The sequence below is a fragment of the Rhinolophus sinicus genome, chromosome 2 (assembly GCF_057876585.1).
Source record: "Rhinolophus sinicus isolate RSI-liver-muscle chromosome 2, RSI-T2T, whole genome shotgun sequence".
Classification (NCBI taxonomy): Eukaryota; Metazoa; Chordata; class Mammalia; order Chiroptera; family Rhinolophidae; genus Rhinolophus; species Rhinolophus sinicus.
In genome coordinates, this window is record NC_142502.1 from 84,439,012 (window position 1) to 84,461,120 (window position 22,109).

The 22,109-nt window shown below is 37.1% G+C and overlaps 1 protein-coding gene across 29 annotated transcripts in view; it reads left to right on the top strand.

Annotated features, from left to right (window-relative positions):
- DST (dystonin) overlaps nt 1-22,109 on the top strand; it is a 428,859-nt gene that overhangs the window by 178,690 nt on the left and 228,060 nt on the right. For all 29 annotated transcript variants that reach the window (XM_019734620.3, XM_019734625.3, XM_019734626.3 and 26 more), the window contains one exon: nt 16,011-16,072. In XM_019734620.3, the coding sequence (XP_019590179.3) occupies nt 16,011-16,072 (62 nt within the window). The remainder of the gene's footprint in view (nt 1-16,010; nt 16,073-22,109) is intronic.

Sequence of the window (22,109 nt, forward strand, 5' to 3'; positions counted from 1 at the left end):
TCTGTCCCCTTAGCAGAATGAAGAGTTTCTCTGTACCTTTTCCTAATTTACAATATATAGGAATTTTATGCAATTTATTTAATGAAGGGATTGTTTCCTCAGTAGCTGAGGACATTTTATTTTGGTTTTTCTTTTTCTGGAATTGATATGGTAAGAAATTAGAGCACCTACTTATCTTATGTCTCTCCCTTCTTAGGTTCCTTGATTTTGGAGGGTATGTGGATTTGATTCACCCTTGTGTTTTGTTCCTATATATTAAAAAGGACGTTAGACAATCTGGGTTAGACTCTAGTTCTGCTGCTTCCTTGCTTAGAGACGCTTTGGGCTAGATTAAGTTCTTTGAAATTTATTTATCTTTAATCAGTAAAACGAGGATGATGATATGTAAATACAGTTGTAAGATTGTTATGAGATGATGTGAAATTCTGTTGTGCATAGTGTGGTAACTTTGAGGCGACTGACCTTCCTAGTAGGTACTCAATACATACGTATTTGCTAATTGAATTAAAGTGAGTAGGAAGCCAAGAGTGTTTGTTGAGGGCCTACTCTAGCATATTTATACAATAATATTTAATGCTTATCATACTTCTACATGGTAGGTATCCAGTAAGGTGTCTGAAGAGGGTAACTCTATTTGACAGATGAGGAAACTTGAGTTTCACGGAAGTGAAATCATTTTCCCCAGCTGAAATTGCTACTGTGTTTCCCCAAAAATATGACTTAGCTGGACAATCAGCTCTAATGTGTCTTTTGGAGCAAAAATTTATATAAGACCCGGTCTTATTATATTATATAAGACCGGGTATTATATTATATATTATGTTATGCTATGTTATGTTATATTAGACCAGGTATCATATTATATTGTATTATATTATTTTATATTATATTATATTATATTATATTATATTTATTATATTATATTATATTATATTATACCGGGTCTTATAGTAAAATAAGACTGGGTCTTATATTAATTTTTGCTCCAAAAGATGCATTAGAGCTGATTGTCCAACTAGGTCATATTTTTGGGGAAACACAGTAATAGTGATCATTGTAAAAGAAAAGCGTTCAAAACCAAAGACTTTAAAACCCAAATTATCTAAGGTATTCATAAGCATAATTGAATTATCTCATATATAAATAATATGGAAATGATATTTATTTAATTTGTTTTCATCAATTTATATGGTAGCTGTGTGCTTTGGGATGGATTCTTAACCAGACTTCTGAATCTGGAAAGAAAGGCTAAGATTGAAAACTTGAAAAGAACTCTAATTTCTTTAAGTTAGTGTAGCACAGAAAAAGTAATTGCAGAAACTTTCTGCCCATAACAGTGACTCAGAATGGCAGCAGTTAGGTTATATAGAATATTTAAATGTTTTAGCAGGGTAACTAAAATTGGAAGGTTCTTTATGTTCATGGTATCAGAGGCTCTGGTAGGAGAAAGTAGGTTCAAAGCAGATTCTAGGAGTTTTATTTTCAATTCTTGGCCAATCGTGAGGACAGATACCAGTAAATTCCTCTTCAGAGCAGAACCCAATACCTCTTTGCTCCCAACCGATACTGTTGATCCGATACTGGTTATCCACAGCCACACAGCCACTGCACTACAGTAAAGCATGGGATCTGATAATTGATTGGGGGAGGAGGGATGCAAGCAGGGGAGTAGATAGACAAAAAAGCATTTGTGCGGAGAGATTTATGGCGTCTATTGTTCTACACCATTTGTGCCTCAGCTTACTTAGCACATTCTATCCTTGTCTTATTTCTGGATTCCTGACAAGTGAAGGTAAAACCATGCTGCAGTTTGTTCTGTGGCAGTTAAACTTCAAATAAGGATACCCTCCAAGCAGGGTAAATTCTGAACATATTCTATTATTGATTCTCCTTTCGGAGACTTTCTACAGCCTCATAATTTTGTATCCCAGCCTGGGCAACCAGTTTCTGAAAAGGTTTCACCAGCTGTGGCTCCACCTCTTCTCCCTACCTCTCTGTTCTCTTTCTCCTCCCCTTGTTTCTCCCCCCCCCCCCTTCCTTTTCCCTTCACCTCTGTAGTCAGCAGCCTAAACTAATTTAAAAAAAGAAAAAGAAAAAAAGAGTAAACCTAATCATACCTGAAGTTTTTAGCTCTGTTTTCAGATCTGAGTGGGGTTACTCTGGCCTGTGTCTTAGTTTTTTTTTTTTTTTCCTATATCATCTGTAGAGTACCAGAGCATTGAATACATAAAAGAACTTGAAACATGTTTATTCTCACAGTTATTAGTAAAAGTAATACTCTGTAGGGGAGGAAGAAACTTTAATTTTCTAGATTCTTCTAGCAGGTCTAATAATCAAGTAGACTCAAGACAGATATTAAAAAGAGAAAATGACCAAATTAATTACATGCATACATGTAGTAACCCTGCCTATTAGAAAGAGCCAGAGACCCCACATACATGACAGGTTCAAAGACAGCATGTTAAAATGAAGTATACATGACATTCTGAGCTAAGGATAAGGTAAGACGCCTGGGGCTTCAAGAGGAGAGGAAGGTCATTCTCAGGACAAAAAGAGCAGGTGTTTCGTAAGTAGAAGTTTTCCCTGCCCTATAGATAGGTCATAAAAAGTTATTTCTGGGAATAATTATTATGGCCAGGGCCCCTAATTTAAATTCTTTAAAGGCGAGGTGAAAGTTTCTCCTGAGGCTGCAGAGTCTCCATTGCCTTCAGCTCAAAATAATTCACATGCCAAAGTGGCAGCTCTTGGGGAGGCCTGTTTAGAACCCCTTCAACACAAATACATTTTCTTTGTAAAAGATTCAAACTATCTAGAAATATGCAGAGTATGAGCTATATTATACCAGTCCCCTCTCCTTCTAGCTTCTGTCTCTTCTGATGAAACTGTTCTTTCTCAATTTGATGTGCATCCTTTATGTAATATATATTTATTATTTTGCATTTTTTTCACTTAACTATATCTTGGAATCTTTTTGTGTCACCATGTGCACGTTTTCCCTTATTAGTATTCTATAGGATGGGTGAATTACAATTCATTCATCTAGTGTCATATTGACTGACATTTCAATGGCTACAAATATTTTGTTACAGCAAACAGCCTTCTATGCTAGTCATACATATGCAAGTATTTCCTTCAAGTGGAATTGGTTCGAAAAATAAATGCATTTTAATATGTAATGGGTTCTGCCAAATTGTCCTCAGAAAAGTTTTTGTCATTGTATGCATTCACCAGTGTTGTTCAGGACTACCTGTTTCTCTGCATTAGTTATTATCATTCAGATAAATTTATTTATGCCACTATTAAATCATTTGCTTGCAATTCCTGATTAGAAGGGTGCTTGAACATTTCCCCGTATCTTTATTGGCCATTTGCATTCCTTTTGTGAATTGTATGCTCGCATCATTTGTAACTGAGGAGGGGCTGTCTTTTTTTTCTTAATCATTAATAGTAGGAGTTATTCATCTATTTTGGATATTCTTGGTAGGTATTATATAGGTAGCAGGTATTTTTTTCAGTCAGTCATTTTTTAACTTTATTTCTAGGATCTACTATTACATCAGGGCATTGTCAAATTTGTCAGCCTTTATATGTTCAGTTTCTTCTGTTTTTTTTCTATAACTTGTTTTGAAACAATTTTACTATGCAACTTTTTTTAAAAACATAGTTTTCTGTATTTTCTTCTAATGGTTTTGTTTATTTTATTCTCATTTCTAATACTGTATTATTTCCTCATGTACTGCCAGGTAGTATAAACCTGAAGATTTTATTGTAACTGTATGTCTGAGATGCATTCCTAGTTCCATGCTTATCTTGAGATATCTCCTTTTTAAGCTATCTTCATTTCCTTGGAAGAAAGATTCCGAGTTTTTGAAACTGAAAAGAGTTTCATTATGAAGATTATAATTCAGATATGCCATTAACTCCTTTTTAAATGTGGGTTTTAACCATGCTTAGTATCTAGCACAGAAGCTGTAGATTGATATACTCTGGTCAAGGAGGACTGCAGCAGAAATCAATGTCCATTTAATTTAGATTCAAATCCTAACAGATAATAGGTATACAAAATCAAAAAGCTCAGAAAATCATCGGGAATTTAAATTGGTGAAGCCAGTAATAAGAAAGGGACAACCCCAGAACCTTTTTGTGCTGTCAGTTCTTGTAGAAGAGGATGAATTCTGTTTAAGTCATGAAGAATTGAACTTTGAAAATGAAAGAAGAAAGCCTCTCTCAACCAAAGTTTTAAAGGATTTCTTTGCATCATTCAATAGCATGAGAATCTGCTGTTACCAAAACAAATTACAGCAGAGGCAGAATAATACTCTATTGGAAGATCAGCCATAGGCTTTGCAGTAATGACTAAGCTAAGAAATTACTCGGCTATATCATTGGTATACTTTCCTCGATGGAGTCCTAAAATATTTTGCAAACTTTATTTTTAATGATGGGTAATTTAATAGCGTTACTTCGGTGTAATTATCCTAATAATAATCTTTTTTTTTTTTAACAGAACAGGAGAGAGGGAGGAGGTCTTGGTTAAGGCTCAGAGATACTAAGTACCTTCCTCTAGGTCTGTAGTCCCACATGGGTAGGTCACAAACACCAGTGGGGGAAAGATGGATTAACTGGAAAATGAACATCAGTTGTAGCTCTGTACTCACAGAAATAGACCATAATGAGGCTTCTCTGGGAATATTTGGTAATATTTTTTAATTAAATTGTTTTTGTTTTCTTACCCATTTCACCTCCAGTCACAAGTGATGTTGGCTGAGGCCCCAGTGGGTGATGGAGTTGTTACTAGGATGAGAGGCAGAGCCCCTAGGTGATGGTTGGGTGAGGGTGGAGGTGGGACTGGGTGGGGGAGGGATGGTGTGCAGCTGACCCGATCCATTCTTACCCTGCTAACTGGTCACCAGCTTATATTGTCCATGAGTTTTAGGAGCTGCTCTTTTCAGTAAGCCCAACTATTTTATCCAGGCAGTTTGCTTTCTTCTATAATGATAGAAACATTACAACTTTTCCCTTGCTGTTTTTACTGTATTGTACTACAGAACTGTTTCCGGGAAGTGGTAGAGAAACTGACTAGATTCCCTTCTTCTCTTTCCTCCCATCTTTTTTCCACACAACTCCAACAGTTCATATTTTCTTTTTTGTTTTTTTGTTTTTTTAAGATAAATAGAGCGTTTTGCAAAATTTGTATCTGATACCTATTAATAATACACAGAAATCTCATCCTTGCCCTAAATTCTGATGTGACCTCCTAGTAAAGCATTGTGGTTACCCTTCCTTATTCTTTAGAATCACTAATTTACAGAAGGTGAGTTCCATCTTTTGTGTAGACCCACCACGGAAGATGTGGCCAAGCCTCACTTTTTACTTTTTGTTTAACTTAGTTTTAAAAAGTTAACATTTTGTTTTCCAAGTATGAAATTATAATGTTGAACATGCTTTTTGCAAGCTACGTACATCCTTTCTCCACCTCCTGCCCTTAGCTGCGTGGGCAAGTTATTTAACCTCTAAGTATCCCAGTTTCTTCTTTTGTAAATGAGCATAATCTCACAGGGCTGTTGAGGATAATATGCAGTATATGTATGTTATGTGTGTGTAACTAAGAATAATATCTGGCACATAGTAAGTGGTCCCTAAGTGTTTGCTATTATTGTTATAATCCTCTTTCCTTGAAATATGTGGGTCCAGGCTTTCCTGTAGTGGAGGCAAGGGCTCTAAACCACAGACAAATAAAAACAAATAAAATCAGAAAGGAAGAGAAAGGAAGTGAAGGGATACTTACTCACTAAGCAGATACAGACTTTAAACTTCTCAACAGAAGTTGATACAGTATTTTAATTTATGGTGTATTTACAATAGAGTTAGAAGTCATATGGATGCTTCAAAGCATATTTGTAATAATTAACCTAGCAGTGTCTTTTCCCTTGACATCAAATTTGCTGACTTCCTAATGCTGAAAATAAGTAGTGATCATTTTTTGTTTGTTGTTTGTTATTTTGGACTTACTGCGTATACAGTTTCTGTTCAGGCAGGTCCATTTGTCCGATGTTTTGGACAAACATAGGAATATTGAAGAGTCTTGGTCTGTTGCTTCTATAGAATAAGGGTTCTCATTTCTTAACATTTTTTTCATTTCTTCATGCTTAAAAGTGACATTCTTATAGAGACTCCTTGCTTTTCCTGTATTATTAGATTAGGGGTTCTATTGTTTGATGACAGAGAAAGGAAGTGGGTTTTGGAATCAGATTTAAGATCCCACTTAGGCTGGCTGTGAAATCTAGTTTCTTAATCTCTTGAAACCTTGGTTTTAGCATCTTTAAGATGAAGATGTACCATGCAACTTAAAGAATTTCTGTGAGATTCAAGTGAAAATACGTTGCATGGAAAGGAATGCTTGATAGTGGTATTCCCCCTGAAGGATATGTGTTTAGCCTATAAAATTGAGCTTTCCATATCACTTTCTTAGCAGGCATATCAGAATGAGTTCAACAAGTTAGGCTGGGTATTGTTCTCTTTTCCAGGGGAATTCCGCCTGGGGTGTTAGAAGAGAGAATGCATGAGTTAGTGCAGCAGTGGAATCTAACATCCTACTGGTTTGCCTCACTGCCAAAAAAGTTAGAGACTCAAAACTCCCTTGTTAAGGAACTTCCTATGAACTTTAAGATTAAAAGGAGAAATAGATAATTTAGTATTTTTTTAGTCATAGCGGTATGTGTCCCCTACAAAATAATGGAGGAGGCGGGCTTTGCTAATGTTTGTTTAAAAGGGGGAGTTGACAGGTTTTCAGTTTGTAAGTGGGAGTGTCTAGTCAGTGTTTTCCTTTCTACATAGAAAGTTAACAAGACTCTGACACATCAGAGTTTCTACGGAAAGAGTGGAGGGAAATATTGGACAGATTTCCCACAGAATGATGGGGCATCTGATAAAATATGATCCCGACTGGAACGCAAAGCTGGTGGGGCTGATGTGCTGCATGGGTTAGTAGTATCACCTGCGCTACCACTTTCATGTTTTCAGAACTGAGAAAGGAAAGTCGCACTATCAGTGTTCGCTTGCTTCGTGGGAGCTTAGCAGGCAGACGGTAGGGCACCTTTCAGAAATCTTAGACAGCCTCGCACAACAACTTCGGAGGCTCCCTGGAGAGAACGTCCCCCTGTTGTTGTGTTTAAATAATTTCAATATTTAACTATGTGCGTGATGTGATGATAAGGGGTTTTAGCTTTGATTGGATTATATTGAAAACCTGTCACTGTAGGTTGTAATAATCAGTATCTTTTTACACGTTTGTTTGTTCCAAATTGTTATTCTTTGCATTCTATGTCGTTACGTGTTTTCAGCCACGTGGTACATAAGTTGATCATAAGTATATATTTTCATTTAAAACTTACTCTAGAAATAACTTTCCAGTAGAGGAGTGTTTTAAAATCTTATTCAGAAAAATAACTGGATAGTCTGTAAAACCAATAGAATCAGTGTAAATCTCAAGAATGATTTCCCCTTCTTGTTGTCATAGCTACTTGCCCTAAATACATAAATCTCAGCGTTAGACAGCTCTGACTGAAATGAAATAAAGAACCATTATGAGACATGTAATTGGAAAATTAGATGGTGTAATCTGGAAGACACCCTTTTGAAATAATGTGTATGGAAAGTGGTAAATCATAGTCTCCCCAGACTTAAATTATTCCGATGATAAGTTACTTTCCTGAAGCAAGGTGTGGACTTTAAAGACCACTTTAACTCTTTTCTCATTGTGGGAATCTTCTAGTGTTAAAGAACTTCCCTTGTTGTACTTCAATGGGACTCATCAGGGTTTATCATGGTTTAAAAGAACAGATTAGGGCTGTTATCATTAGAAAATGATATCAGAATTTATGAATTATGTGTGTTATTTAATTGGCTTTAGTCTTTGTGCCTTACTTAAGTACTTTAGCTGTAGATCATAATCCCTGGATATTACCTCAGTATTACTTGTCAAATATTTAGCACCCATCTTACATTTTCAGCACTGCTTTTGAGCTTCTAGCAGTCACCACCACAAACGAAACTTCGGTAATCAAAATAATCTTTTTATAATTGTATTATTTAAGTTGAATGTCGCATTGGTACTTGGAGGTAAATTATTTGATTAAATCAGCTTTTCTCGATACTTACCACCTGAGCAAGAAATTAACAAAGTGATTGGCCTTTAGAATATATGTTCTACTTCATGTTCCTTAAAATATGGGACCAGTTTCTATTAATTTAGAAAATAAGAAATAGATTTTATTAACTGTTATATGCCAAGAGGAGAGGATTTTATATAATACACATAACAAGTTAAATTTAACAAGAGTAAATTTGTTAGAGTTCATATTATTTTGTGATTGATTCAGTAAGTTAATAAACTTGATACAGAAGCTGTCTATTCTTGAATTAGAAAGATTGTTGAATATTAACACATTTTAACATTTTTTCTTGACAATTTTACATTAGGTTCCTAGATTATTAATTAGATGCGAATATATGAGTGTTGCCTAGGAAGTGCTCTTCCCCCCACCACCCCCCATTCTGTTTTCTTTTTGCTGGACGCGTAGAAAAGCACTGCTGCAGATGTGGTATGAGTAGCAGACTTTGGCACAGAGGTTCCATTGTTTGCGTTTACTTGTCCAAAGTTCACATCACACAGCAGGGCCCATTTCCCAAGCCCCTGTCTGTGATGGAGGTGTGTTCAGCACTTCCTTTTGAAAGATGATGGTATCTTGTGGTAGTGGAAGCAACTCTGGAGGGAATCACAGTTATGGGTTCTAACTACAGCTCTTTCAATCCGAAATTATTAAATCAGGGTTTCTCTTTGGAGAATTCTGTGCATGGTTGGCTTCTGTCTTGCTCCTCTACCTCAACGTCCTTTAAGCTCCACCTGACTGACCTGGGCAAAGTTGGTCTTTCTCTCATTTGTGTTCGCTTACATGGTGAGTGCCACATCCTTTGTTCAGTTGACCTGCCTATCACACTGCTTTCTTGTCAGTTGCCCTCTCTGGATAATGAGCTCCAGAGAGCAAGAGCCAGTGCTTTTTCTGTCCAGCTGAGTGATCCCAGCTCCATGTGTCACTATGCTCATCAAAGGACCTGATAGATGCTGGAATGAATGAGTGAATACATGAGGAAAGTATAGAATCTGCATTTGATCGGTAAGAAGGACTAGTAGGTTGCCTCTCTTTCTTGTTCTAGCCTTAGGTTCATTCTGAACTCTTTAGGAACAGGAAAGCTGAGAGATATTTAAGACACCATATATTGCTTTAAGAGATACAGTGGTGTATCCACTCTGTGTAAGTATATGAGTAATTATACATTGCTATTCTGACTTGGATTATCCTTTTTGAAACATAATTTCACATCATGACATTTATTTGTTGAATGCATAAAAGCATTATGCTGTCTGCTATGGGGTAGACAAAGATAAGTGAGGTGCAGATGATGCCCCAAAGAGGCCAACAGAGGAATTAATAAATATTTTGTGGATGATAATGTTGGTTGACAATTGTTGATGTTATTGTTCTTGGCAGAGTATTTATAAGCAATGTGTCTGGGGACTTTCCATTGGGAAATTTAACAATTTTAGCATAAATTCTAAGTATTTATGTTCAGATTCAACAAGCCTCTATCTTCTGGGTCTGCTATCTGCAATCTCTTCTTCAATTTTTTAATATTCAATGTTAAGTCAAGAAATAGACTAGAAGTTTGGGGCATTGAAAAGGAATCTGTTACGGACAGACCAAATAATAGGCTATGTTTAGGTTGTTTTTTTTTGTTGTTGTTGTTCATTTGTTTCTCCCTGATGATGGTAGGAAATGTAAAGGGTTTTGAGGAAGTACTTTGGAGAAGAAATGAAATACAAACTAGGATGTATGGTCCCTCCCCCTGCTCTTTCATGTTAGCATTAAAGTGTAGAAGAGCTCTAAGTAATATGGCCTCACTGAGTAGCTTTGCAAGGAATTGAATGTGAACAAACCTTTGGATGGCTTTACTAAAATTTAACTGTTTTTGTATCATTGAGCACTTTTTTTTTTTGCAAAACTTATTTCGCTGTTGTAAACAGTCTGATTTATATTCTCATAGAAAAATTTTGTACACAACCATGATTATAGCTTTTGGATAAATTTTACAAGTAGACTTGCTGGAGATGAAAATATAGGTAACATACAATATCATATTAGTTTCAGGTGTACACCATATTTGTCCAACATTTATATATTAATACCTAAAGAAGTGATCACCATGATAAGTCCAGCAACCATCTGACACCGTACCACACTGTCACATGTTGTTGACTATATTCCCTATGCTATACATTATAACCCTATGATTTATTTGTTTTATACCTGGAAACTTGGACCCCTTATTCCCCTTCACCTTCCCCTTTTTAATTTTTCAATTACAGTTGACATTCGTTATTATTTTGTATTAATTTCAGGTGTACAACATAGTGGTTAGATATTTATATAATGTAAATATCTAGTGATCTGCCTAACTAGCCTAGTACCCACCTGGCACTATACATAGTTATTACAATATTATTGACTATAGTCCCTATGCTATATTGTACATTCCTTATGCTATCCCCTATACCTCCATGACTACTGTGTAATGACCGATTTGTACTTCTTAATCCCTTCTCCTTTTTCACCCACCTTCATCCCCCCTCCCATCTGGCAACCATCAGAATGTTCTGTTTCTGTTTTTGTTTTTTTTTGTTTTTTCTGTTTTGTTTGTGCATTTATCTTGTTTTTTTAGATAAATGAACAAACAGATTGGCGAAATTACACGGCATCAGTCTTTCTCTGTCGGACATACTCCACTTAGCAAAATAGTCTCCAGGCCTATCCATGCCACTGCAGATGACAAGAAACCATTCCCTTCCATGGCCGAGCAATATTCCATTGTATATATGTACCATCTCCTCTTTATTCATTCTTCCACTGATGGACAGCCTGGCTGCATCCACATCTTGGCCGTTATAAACATGCTGCAATGAACATATGGATGCATATGTCCCCTTGAAGTAGCATTTTGGGTTTCTTTGGCTATATACCCACAAGTGGGATTACTGAGTCCTTCTTTGTCTCTTGTTATATAGCCATTGTTTTAAAGTCTGTTTTGTTTGGCATAAGTATTGATACCCTAGTTACTTTTTTTCATTTTCATTTTCATGAAATATCTTTTTCCCATCCCTTTCCTTTCAGTCTGTGTGTGTCTTTGGATCTGAAGTGAATTTCTTGTAGGCAGCATATGTAAGGGTCTTGTTTTCTCATCCATTCAGCCCTGCTCTCTTTTCATTGGAACATTTAATCCATTTATATTTAAAGTAATTGTTGATAGCTGTATAGTTCTTGCCATTTTATTCATATTTTTGATTTTTAAAATTTTGTTTTCATCTTAAATAAGTCCCTCTAACATTTCTTGTAATACTGGTTTGGTGGGAATGAACTCCTTTAGCCTTTTCTTGTCGGGGAAGCTCTTTATTTTGCCCTTTGATTCTAAATGATAGCTTTGCTGATAGAATAATCTTGGTTGTAGGTCCTTGATTTTCATCACTTTGAATATTTCCTGCCAATGCCTTCTGTCCTACAAAGTTTCTGTTGAGAAATCAGCTGATAATCTTATGGTAACTCTGTTGTAGGTAACTAACCGCTTTTCTTTTGCTACTTTTAAGATTCTTTCTTTGTCTTAACCTTTGACATTTTAATTATGATGTGTCTTGGTGTTGGCCTCTTTTGGGCTCATCTTGTTTGGGACCCTCTGTGCTTCCTGGACTTGTACATGTATTTCCTTCATCAGGTTAGGGAAGTTTTCTGTTATTATTTCTTCAACTAGGTATTCAATTCCTTGCTCTCTCTCTTCTCCTTCTGGTATCCCTATAATGAAAATGTTGGTACACTTGATGTTGTACCACAGGCCCCTTACACTATCCCTATGTTTGGGATTCTTTTTTCTTCTTACTGTTCTTTTTGGGTGTTTTCTGCTACCTTATCTTCTAAATTGCTGATTCGGACCTCTGCTTCATCTAATATACTGTTGATTTCCTCTAATGTACTGTTGATTTCCTCTAATGTATTCTTCATTTCAGTTATTGTATTCTTTATTTCTGTCTGGTTCTTTTTTATGTTTTCTATTTCTATTTTTATGTTTCCTATTTCTGTTGAAGTTCTCCTTTAGGTCACTGAGCATCCTACTACCAGTATTTTGAACTCTGCATCTGATAGATTACTTGTCTCCATTTTGTTTAGTTCTTTTTCTGGAGCTTTGTTTTGTTCTTTTATTTGGGGCATGTTTTCTTTGTCTTCACATTTTCGCTGCCTCCTTGTGTTTGTTTCTATGTATTAGGTAGGGCTGCTATGCCTCCCAGTCTTAGTAAAGTTATCTTACTTAGTAGGTGTCCTATGGGGCTAGAGACCCTGATTACCAGAGCTGGGTGCTCCAGGTGTGTCCCTTGTGTGGGTTGTGTGTATCCTTCTGTTGTAGTTGAGCTTTGGTTGCTGTTTGCAAGCCATTGGGAGGGATTGACCCTCAGACTGATTGGTTGTGAGGAGTGGCCTTGGCTACAGTGGAGGAGTTGGGTGCAGGGGCTGACCCTACAGAGCATGATTCACTTTAGAAGGCTCTGGTGGCTGCCCAATGTACCCTTTGGGTGCATCCTCCTCGAAGGCAGCCAGGTGATGTTCCAGCTCGTCTGAAGCTGGCCACTTGGTGTGCCAGTCCCAGGGCCTCCTGGGAGGAGACCCGCTGCAGCCAAGTTCAGCTGCAGCCTGTGTCCTCCCTGGGGTCACCTGGCATGAGCCACAAAGCAATCCACAGATGGTCACTGCCTGTGCTGGGCTTGGAGATGCCTCAAGAGGCCAAGCCACAAACAGAGGCTGGCTGTCACTAGTGCCAGGCTTAGGGCTGCTCAGCCACCAGTACAGGACATGCCAAAGCCAAATGTTGCTTGTTTGGGTTTTGTGAACATTTGAGACATTTTAGGAAAGTCTGACACATAACCTAAGACAGGGAAAAGCCACTGGAAGCAGCTTGGGTGTGCCTGAAAGTTGGGTGGGACAGGGTCTCAGGGAATATCCAGGACAGGGGAAGGAACAGTATTCGTCAAGTTGATGGAGATTCAGATATGGCAGCTGCTGGCATCTGTATACCCAGGAGTGGGAGGGCTCAACAAAGAAACAATGGCTTCCTCCAGCTCCTCTGTCCAGGAGAAAGCTGCTCCACCAGGCCTTGCCCTGAAGCCAGACAATTTAGTTCCTACTTGTATGTCCCTGGCACCTTTCAAGTTGCTGCCCCAGTGCTGGAGCTCAGAGCGAGCGCATCCATCAGTGAGTAATTCCATGCACAGACCCTTTAAGAGGAGTGCTTGGGACTGGAACTGCCATGGTCTAACTCAGCCACAATCTTGGCTGATTTTCACGGCCAAAAGTTATTGGGACTTCTCTACCAGGCACGGGAAACCTGGGCTGGGGAGCCGAGTGTGGGGCTGGGACCCCTTGTTCCTCTGGGTGTGACCTTTGCAGCTGAGATATACCTCCTGATTTTCAATCATAGCATGTGGGTTGGGACCAGTCCATTCTGTGTCTTTGCCCTTCTTGCCAGTCTCAAGGTGGATTCTTCTTTTTGTCCTTAGTTGTAGGACTTCAGTTCAGCTACACTTTAGGCCATTCCTAGTGATGGTTGTTTTGTCGTTTAGTTGTAATTTTGATGTGGTTGTGAGAAGATGTAAGTACAGGATTTACCTACTCTGCCATTTTGACTAGAAATCACCACAGTATGTGTATTTTTAAGCCTTTTGATATTTATTGGCAAATTGTTCTAGAGCAGTGCTGTCTAGGAGAACTTTTAGAGCAGTGCTGTCCAAGATAAATTTTTGTGATGATGCGAACATTCTATATCTGCACTTTCTAATATCTTAGCCATTAGTTACATGTGATTGGTGAGCACTTGAATTGTGAGTAGTGTAAACAAGAAAATTAATTTTAAATTTTATTTTGTTTTGGTTAATTTTGATTAAACTTTGTGACTAGCCACATATGACAGTATTTAATAGTGAAGGTCTAGAAGATTTAAACCAAATTACTTTTGCACTAGTGATATAGGAATGTTCCCTGTGTCCTTGTCAGTATCAGTATGTTTTTTCATAAAATTTTGGCAATTTGATAGGTTAAAAAGCTTGATTTGTTATTTTATATTAACATTATTTGCTAGTGAGTTTCAGTACCTGTGGGAATTAATTTTTTTCCATGGATTTCCTGTGTGCATATATTAAGAAGTTCATCTTTTTCTTTCTTTTACCACCTCACATCTGTTAGAATGGCTGTTATCAATAAGACAAGTAATAACAAGTGTTGGAGAGGTTGTAGAGGAAAAGGAACCCTCATACACTGCTGGTGGGAATGTAAATTGGTACAGCCACTATGGAAAACAGTATGGAGGTTCCTCAAAAAGTTAAGAATAGAATTACCATATGACCCAGCAATCCCTCTTCTGGATATCTATTCAAAAAAATGTGAAAAAGTTTATTCAGAAAGATATATGTACCCCTGTGTTCATTGCAGTATTATTCATGGTAGCCAAGACATGAAAACAACTTAAGTGTCCTTTGACAGATGATTAGATAAACAAGATGTGGTACATATATACAATAGAATATAGAGGTATGAGAGGGTAAAGGGGGTCAAATATATGATGAATACACAATGCAGTATATAGATGATGTATTATAGAGTTGTATACTTGAAACCTATATAATTTCATTAACTGATGTCACCCCCAAAAATTTGGTAAAAAATTAGTAACCTTGTCTCACAGATCTTTTTCCCAGCTGATTTATTTTAATAATATTTTTTGTTTGTATTTAAGTTATTGTAAATTGCATTAATACTTTTAATCAGTAAGACAAGCATTTCAAAGAAATTTTAGTCCCATTGAAATAGTTTAAGAGGGTTTAGGGATAAAGAATGAGAAAGAAAAGGAAGAGAGCAAGACATGTTTCACCCCAAGGGAAAGGATGGAGAGCATCTCAATTGTGGAGAAGGATAGAAGACCACCAATGAAAAAGAAAAAGGTCTCCCCATATGCAGAGAGAAAGGAGGAAGGAAACAGGAAAGTAGGGAATTGCTGCCTAGAAACAGGGAGGAAGAAAGCGTAGCTCTGAATGTTAGCTTTAGACATGGGAAGATCATGATTCTATTTTAAAATAATAACTTGGTGAACCAGAACCTTCCAAGACTTTTTCTCCTTAAATCCTAAGAAGCCTCCCTCACCTTTCTTTGCGTTGTGTCTGTAGTAGAAACCACAAGGGCAGTATCACTCTCAATAGTAAGGATCTAGTTGGGGTGTTTTCTTTTTTACCAGAGAATTTAAAACAGGGAATCTAGGAGAGAAGCAGTATGGTTAGTAATTAAACAAGAGTCCACTTCAAACCAAAGAACTGAATATAAGTCCTGCCTATTATCACAACTTTAAACTATTTGCTAAGAAAAAAAGGAAAAGCAAAAAATAAACTATTTGCTGAATAATTGTGGACAAGTTTTTTAACCTCTTTAAGTCTTGGTCTCCTTTTCTGTAAAATGGGAATGAAACTACCTACCCTCCCTCTTACGGTTGTGAAGATCAAAAGGGACGTCATATGTGGTAAAGTGCTTTGGGAAGTTCAGTGCCAGGGCTCACTTGAAGTTGTAAAGTTTAGGTTAGACATTTTCATGGTGGTGGTGGTGGTGATGGGGGTTTATGTTACAGAATGTACAGAGGACATTTGTTTAGTGGAGTAATGTTGGCAAATGCAACACTGGGAAGAAACCAGTCTGACAGATAGTTCTTTAACACTTTCTTACAGATAGCCTAAAGTTGCCAAAATCTAACAAGAAAATTTGAATGCACTAAGCAGTATTTTTTGAATACTTTATTTTTTGTTTATATGCATAATCCAATTAAAGTCTATTCATAGATTATATCAACTTTATATCTTTTTTTCTCTCTTCTAGATGAACGGGACAAAGTTCAAAAGAAAACGTTTACAAAATGGATAAATCAGCATCTCATGAAGGTCAGTTTATATTTCTTTCACATCTTGGAATTGTTTTACATAATTTATTGTGCAGTAATTGATTGTATATCTCTGAAGCACAGATTTTCAATATCAACTTGAAAATTTAAATTCTAGAGCATTTCACCTGCATTTTAGGCATCTATAATTATTTGGTGTGTGGCCTGTGGGTAAGAATGGGGGTGGGAAGATAAGTACCAAGTGATTACAGTGTATTCTGTGACATTAGTAAAACCTATTATTATTGAACTGTAAAAAGTCTCAGCAGTTTAAGAAATATGTAAATATTTACATGTTAGGACATGGAAAAACTATAATTCTTGGTAAGATTGTTTTCTTTCAAGATTCAAACCAAGTTCTGGCATCAGATTTATGTGGATGGCAAAGGGTTAGATGAGAATAAAGGTGTATTGTAGAGACAGAAGTCTAGAGTCATTTTATTTTTTGTACTATGTACGACCCAGAAATTGGTACTCACGTATACATTTCTCTGCCTGTGAAGCACTTAATAATTGTGGTTCTTAAAATAATATTTTTTTGTGTGTCACAATTCACTTTGGGAATCTGATATAAGCTCTCCAGAAAAATACACATGTACACAAAATTTGCATCCAATTTCTTGGTTATTTGATCACATTGAAGCCCATCTGTAAATCTCAGCTAAAGAACCCATAGGAATTCACAGTGAACTATTAGTCACTTTTTTACACTTTTATGGACAATTATATATTGGAAATAGATAATGTTTTAAGTCTAATGTTCGGGACTTAGAAAGAGTTTTCTCACACAGAAACATTATTTAAAATGTGGTTATATTTTTAAGCTATCCTACAATTCCTATTTAAACCATCATGTAGCATTGGAGTGTTACCAGTAATGTAATAACATCTAATAACCTTCTATAAAAGTGATTTTTATTTCAGGGGGCATATCAGAATTACCTGAGAGGCATTTTAGTTTTCTCTCTCTCATCGCCTACTGACAAAGTCCTTTCCCCCAATTCTGATAGATCCTTCAGGGAGGCCATGTCACCCACTCCCCAACTGAGAATCAGTTCTGTAAGGGAGCTTCTGTTACTACTGGGAGCTAACTCCTCTGGTGTGTTGGCAAGAGATAAAAGGTTGAAATCCTTTGCTTTATGATCCTTTTGTGAGGAAATATGTTGTGAATTCTAATGAAGGATACCAGCAGTTTACCTCCTCTCGTCCAAGCTTTGGTCTCATCCTACATGTACCATGCACACGGTTTGAGTGGGACTATTTCCCATAGACTAGGGTAGATACAGGCTGACGTGAGCATCAGGACATGAACCTTTGGAGCTGAAGGCTCTGACAGGATTTTCCTATTTCTGAGGGGAATCCAGGGGAGCAAGAGTTTTGATGAAGAGGTGCCCCTGTGGTGGCTGGGTATCTAGGGGTGCGCATATGGGGACACAGAGTTGTCTCATGTCTTGTCGAGTGTAACTGTTATGGTTTCAGGTAGGTAATCAAGTCACAACTATTGGCAGGGGACATCAGAGAGAAGCAGAAGCACAAACGAGGATGGCTGCCATGGGAACCGTAGTACTGGCACTGAACAGATATCTATTGGGAGCCTGTCATGTGTCAGGCACGTTGGACTTGACCATTCATCTTACGAGTAGCTCCTAAATTGGATGATTGAGTATAAGGAGACTGACTGCCTTTGCTAAAAATGTTAGAACATTATTTCTGACTAATGCAGTTGAGGACAAAGGCTGTATTACTCCTAGGGCCCATCCAGTGCCTGGCATGAATATTTTAACTGTGTGTAATACTCATTGCACACATTTAATTGTTCCAGCAACCTGCCAAGGTGGTTTAATTTAGTGGTTACACACACGTAGCCTTCAGAGTCAGATAGCAAGGGTTGAAATCGTGATTTACCTAGAATGTGCAACTTTATTTGATAAAATGACAAATATCAAAGATGTAAATTTTAATTTTGCTGCCACAGAGTAAGCATTGGGAAAACAAATATTTTAGGCACAACAGCCAATGGGTAGATGCCAGGCCAGCTGATTAGGGGTACAGTCAAATTAGCTTGTTTCTTTGAAGTCAGAATGTAAGATTAGCTCTTACTAAATGAAGAGCTGTTTTAGGGAAGGGGAAAGTTAAACAGTATAGTCCTGGCTAACTCCCACTGTTAGCTGCTTACATTCTTGTTCTATTTTGTTCTGGGATCAGCTCTAGTCTTTCCTTATAATCTTAAGAATTATGCACTGAAATTAGAGAAAAGAGAAAAGGGGTGAGGGAGGAGGTTAAAGCGGGGAGAGAGGAGATGAATGGCTGCCTTTGTGCAGTGAGGGCACTTTCCTTGCAGCCCTGGGGTCATGTATTGGGACGGCCCTAAGGGGCCAGGGTCTGGAGACTCTGTCCTCGGCTTAGCTGTCTGGGAGTGCTGACTCAGGCTAGGCATGTGTTCCCCACCATTTGAAATAATTCTTAAAAATGTTGCCCTTTCTAAATTATTATTTTATTGTCATTTAATATTCTTTCATTGTTCCTGTTCTAGTAGTTAAGCCCTAGTAATTAAGGCTCTATGGAAAACTGTTTTTGGTAGTTCTGTTCCTTTGGTCAGTGAAGTGATTGAGAGGTTAGTCCCAGAACAGACTTTTCTTCACTGGCTTTTTCTTTTCACTTTATAATTGTATAGTCTGCTAACGCAGAGCAAATCATCTTTGAAAGAAGGTTGTCTCCTACAGTTATCAGTCTGTGATGTGTAACCCAAAGATGGGAGGCAGCAAGGGGTCAGGAAGACAGGGAGTTGTGTCCAGGCTTTGCAGTTTATTATTTGTGTGACTTTAACCTTCTTAGGCCCTCACCTCTAAAATGGTAATGATAGGGTAGTGTGAGGGTTTAAATGAGATAATCTATCAAAGCATAAAGCATGGTATTTTGCATATTGTAAGCTCTCAATAAATGAGAACTTACGGTATAAAGAGTAGATTGACTTGGATGGCTTCAGACAAAATAGTAAAGTGAATGGAAGTCACCTTTGGTGGCCTGCTTGCCTGTCTTATCTAAATCCCTGTTCTTTACCTTAAGTATTATCCCTTTTAGTTTATTCATTTTAGAAAAAGCTGGGGTTTGGGGATCAGAACCTCCTAAGGAGATAGATTGTCCTGTTGAGGTAATCCTGTTAGCTATAGTTTCCTCCCTCCCTACACACCCCTGCCTCGTCGTTATGGGGCCCAAAAGCTGTTTTTTACTCCTCTTCCCCCCCACACTCTCCTCACAGGAAGGGAGTCAAAGAAGACTCTGAAGATTCTGATCAGGTTCTGAAAGGTTGGCAGCTTTTGGTCCTCAGTTCTCATTTCACTTAGATCTACACTGGGAGGGCACCTTCCAAATCCTCTGGTTGGCTTCCCTCATTTAACAGAAGGGGAGACTCTCCCCAGCTACTCACTGGCCGAGTTGCACCAGAAGTCATAGAATGAGAAAATGAATTAGAATGAGGGATTGTGTGGGGTTTGGCTTCTCTGCACTGTGGTAGGTTGCAGATCTGCCAGCAGGTTCCCTTTGGCTATGAGATTGTGTTTACTTTTCTCTACCTCATCGGTTCAGCTATTCGCTAATTAAACCCCTTGATTTAGGAAGTTATGATTTATACAGCTGTAAAAGAGCATATAGCCAGTGCCTGGGGGATGATTCTGGCATGGTCGATTTTTAAAGGTTTAGATGACTGAGAAAAGTAAACATTGTGGAGCTTTTAAATGATTGCTTAAGTTAGTATTCTGTCCATATGTGTAAACATTGGTTCCTTAAAATATTTGCTTAGGACTTTTTTAAAATGCATTTTTCTCCAGAAAAAAAATTGATATAGTCGTATTTTATATTTACCAGAGCTAAAATTACATTTGTTTAAAGTGAAAAGATTGCTCAATTAAAACTTATTTTTGTTGGTGAGCAGATGTCTCTGGCTTTTTTCCAAATGTATTTAAATTTTGGTGTTCTGGTATTTGAGTTGTTTGACTAAGCCTGTCCTTAAACTGATTGTTCTGGCAAGATGTTTTCTTTTTGATTCATCATTCTTCAGAGTACTTTTAAGAATAAGTTCAGTTAACATGCTCAAGTCTGCTGCCTCTACAAGTCTCTTATCACACTGAGTAGACCAATTGTTTACCTTGCAAATTATGGTTGCTAGGTAAACCATTGGTGTCAGTAACATGTATTATTCTTTAGCATAATTTTCATTATTGTACCAAAACCTGAACTGGTTGTTTTTGAAAATTCCTGTGACTTCAGTTAGCTCAATTCTACCCAGATAATTGTTCTAAAATATAAAATTGATATATACTTTTTATTATTTACAATATTTATTTATGCCCATTCTATGTAATGCACTTTATAAACTAGAGGGTCTTATATCACTATTTAGTTTTTGTGATTACTGGTTACATGCAGTTCTGTCTTGCTGTCTAAAATTGATAAGACAGTAATATAAGAGATGTCACTTAGCTTTTGCGTTGTTCTGAGGGGAAATAAGAAAGCAGAAAACTGTTTTGAAGCAGATTAGAAGATTCCTTTTTAACTGTTTACTTGGACCCAGAATGAGAACTTGAGCCGTGGCCTAGAGGCTGTATTCAAAAGGAATAATTGAAGGTAATAATTGATTTTTAGGAGATTGGAGTCGGAAGAATTCCATATAATGTGCTTTCCTTGCATTGGATCCATCTAACTGGGATTTTATAATGAGAGTATATGCTTTCGCACTGGTTAGCTATACTGTAAATTTATTCCTTAACATTGTAATAGGATAATTTGCCTAAATTTTAAAATCTTGATATATAAATGCATTTGGAGAGGAAGAGGCCCTGGATTCCAATTTTGAACAACACCTGTTTGTTAGTAACCTGCTTGGTTACCACCCAACTGACTTAGCAATTTTATCTCTGTTCCATCACGTCTTTGGGAAGCTTAATTTACTCATGGCATAGATGTCCTTTGCCCACATTTTAAAGTCAGTAACTTTGTGGCTCCACTGAATCAATCATGCTATTCTTTATTTTCTGATTTGGTGGCTGGAAGGAAATGTAAATTCCCCAAGCTGAGAACACAGTGATAAATTTTAGGGAATAGAAAAAATTGCTCTGTTTGCTTGACCATTGCATTTTTATCGAGTGTTTTACATCCGTGGGCATAGATGAAGTAGGAGAATTTTTGAAGCATTGACTTTATAAAGGGCTAATGAAAAATACCTCTTCTGAAAGTATAATGCAGTGTTTTGGTTCTTTATTTAGAGTCTATCAGAGATGGAATAGAAATGATTAGTGCGTTGGTAGGAAGGGGAGCTAGGTGGTGTCTAAGATATTTTCCAAGACCAAAATTGTATAACCAGGTGACTCAGCTAGATATATGATTTATTAATAGGGATAGACGCAATTTTTTGGAAATAATTTTAAAACTTAAAAAGTTTTAATATAAAAATAATACAAGGAACACTCTGATTAACAGCAGATTAACCTCTGTTAACATTTACCTCATTTAATTTTGAGGTCAAATGCTGTGTTTGTGTTTGTGTGTGTGTATGTGTGTGTGTATGTGTGTGTGTATGTGTACATATACATATGTATGTCTATATATTATGTATACTTTTTTTATCTGAAACATTGGAGAGTAAGTTATATACATCATGGCCCTTTATCCCTAGATGCTTTAGTATGTATTTCCTAAGACAAAGGATGTTCTCTTTCATAGCCATAAAATTATCAACTTCATAAATTAACATTGTATTGTACTTTGTTGTCCATATTGCAGCTTTGTTGATTGATCTTTTATATTATACCCTCCCTACCCCCCCGGGGCAGGATCCAGTTTGGGGTCAGGTATTGCATTTAGTTGTCATGTTTCTTTATCCTGCTTTAATCAATAACAGTTTCATAGCCTTTTTATAAACTTTTATGATATGACTATTTGAAGAATACAGAGGAGGAGTTTATAATAAAGAATGGGAGATGAATTAATAGCAAAATTTATTTTGAATTTAAAGTTATTTTATGAGATGAACTTTTTCTTGT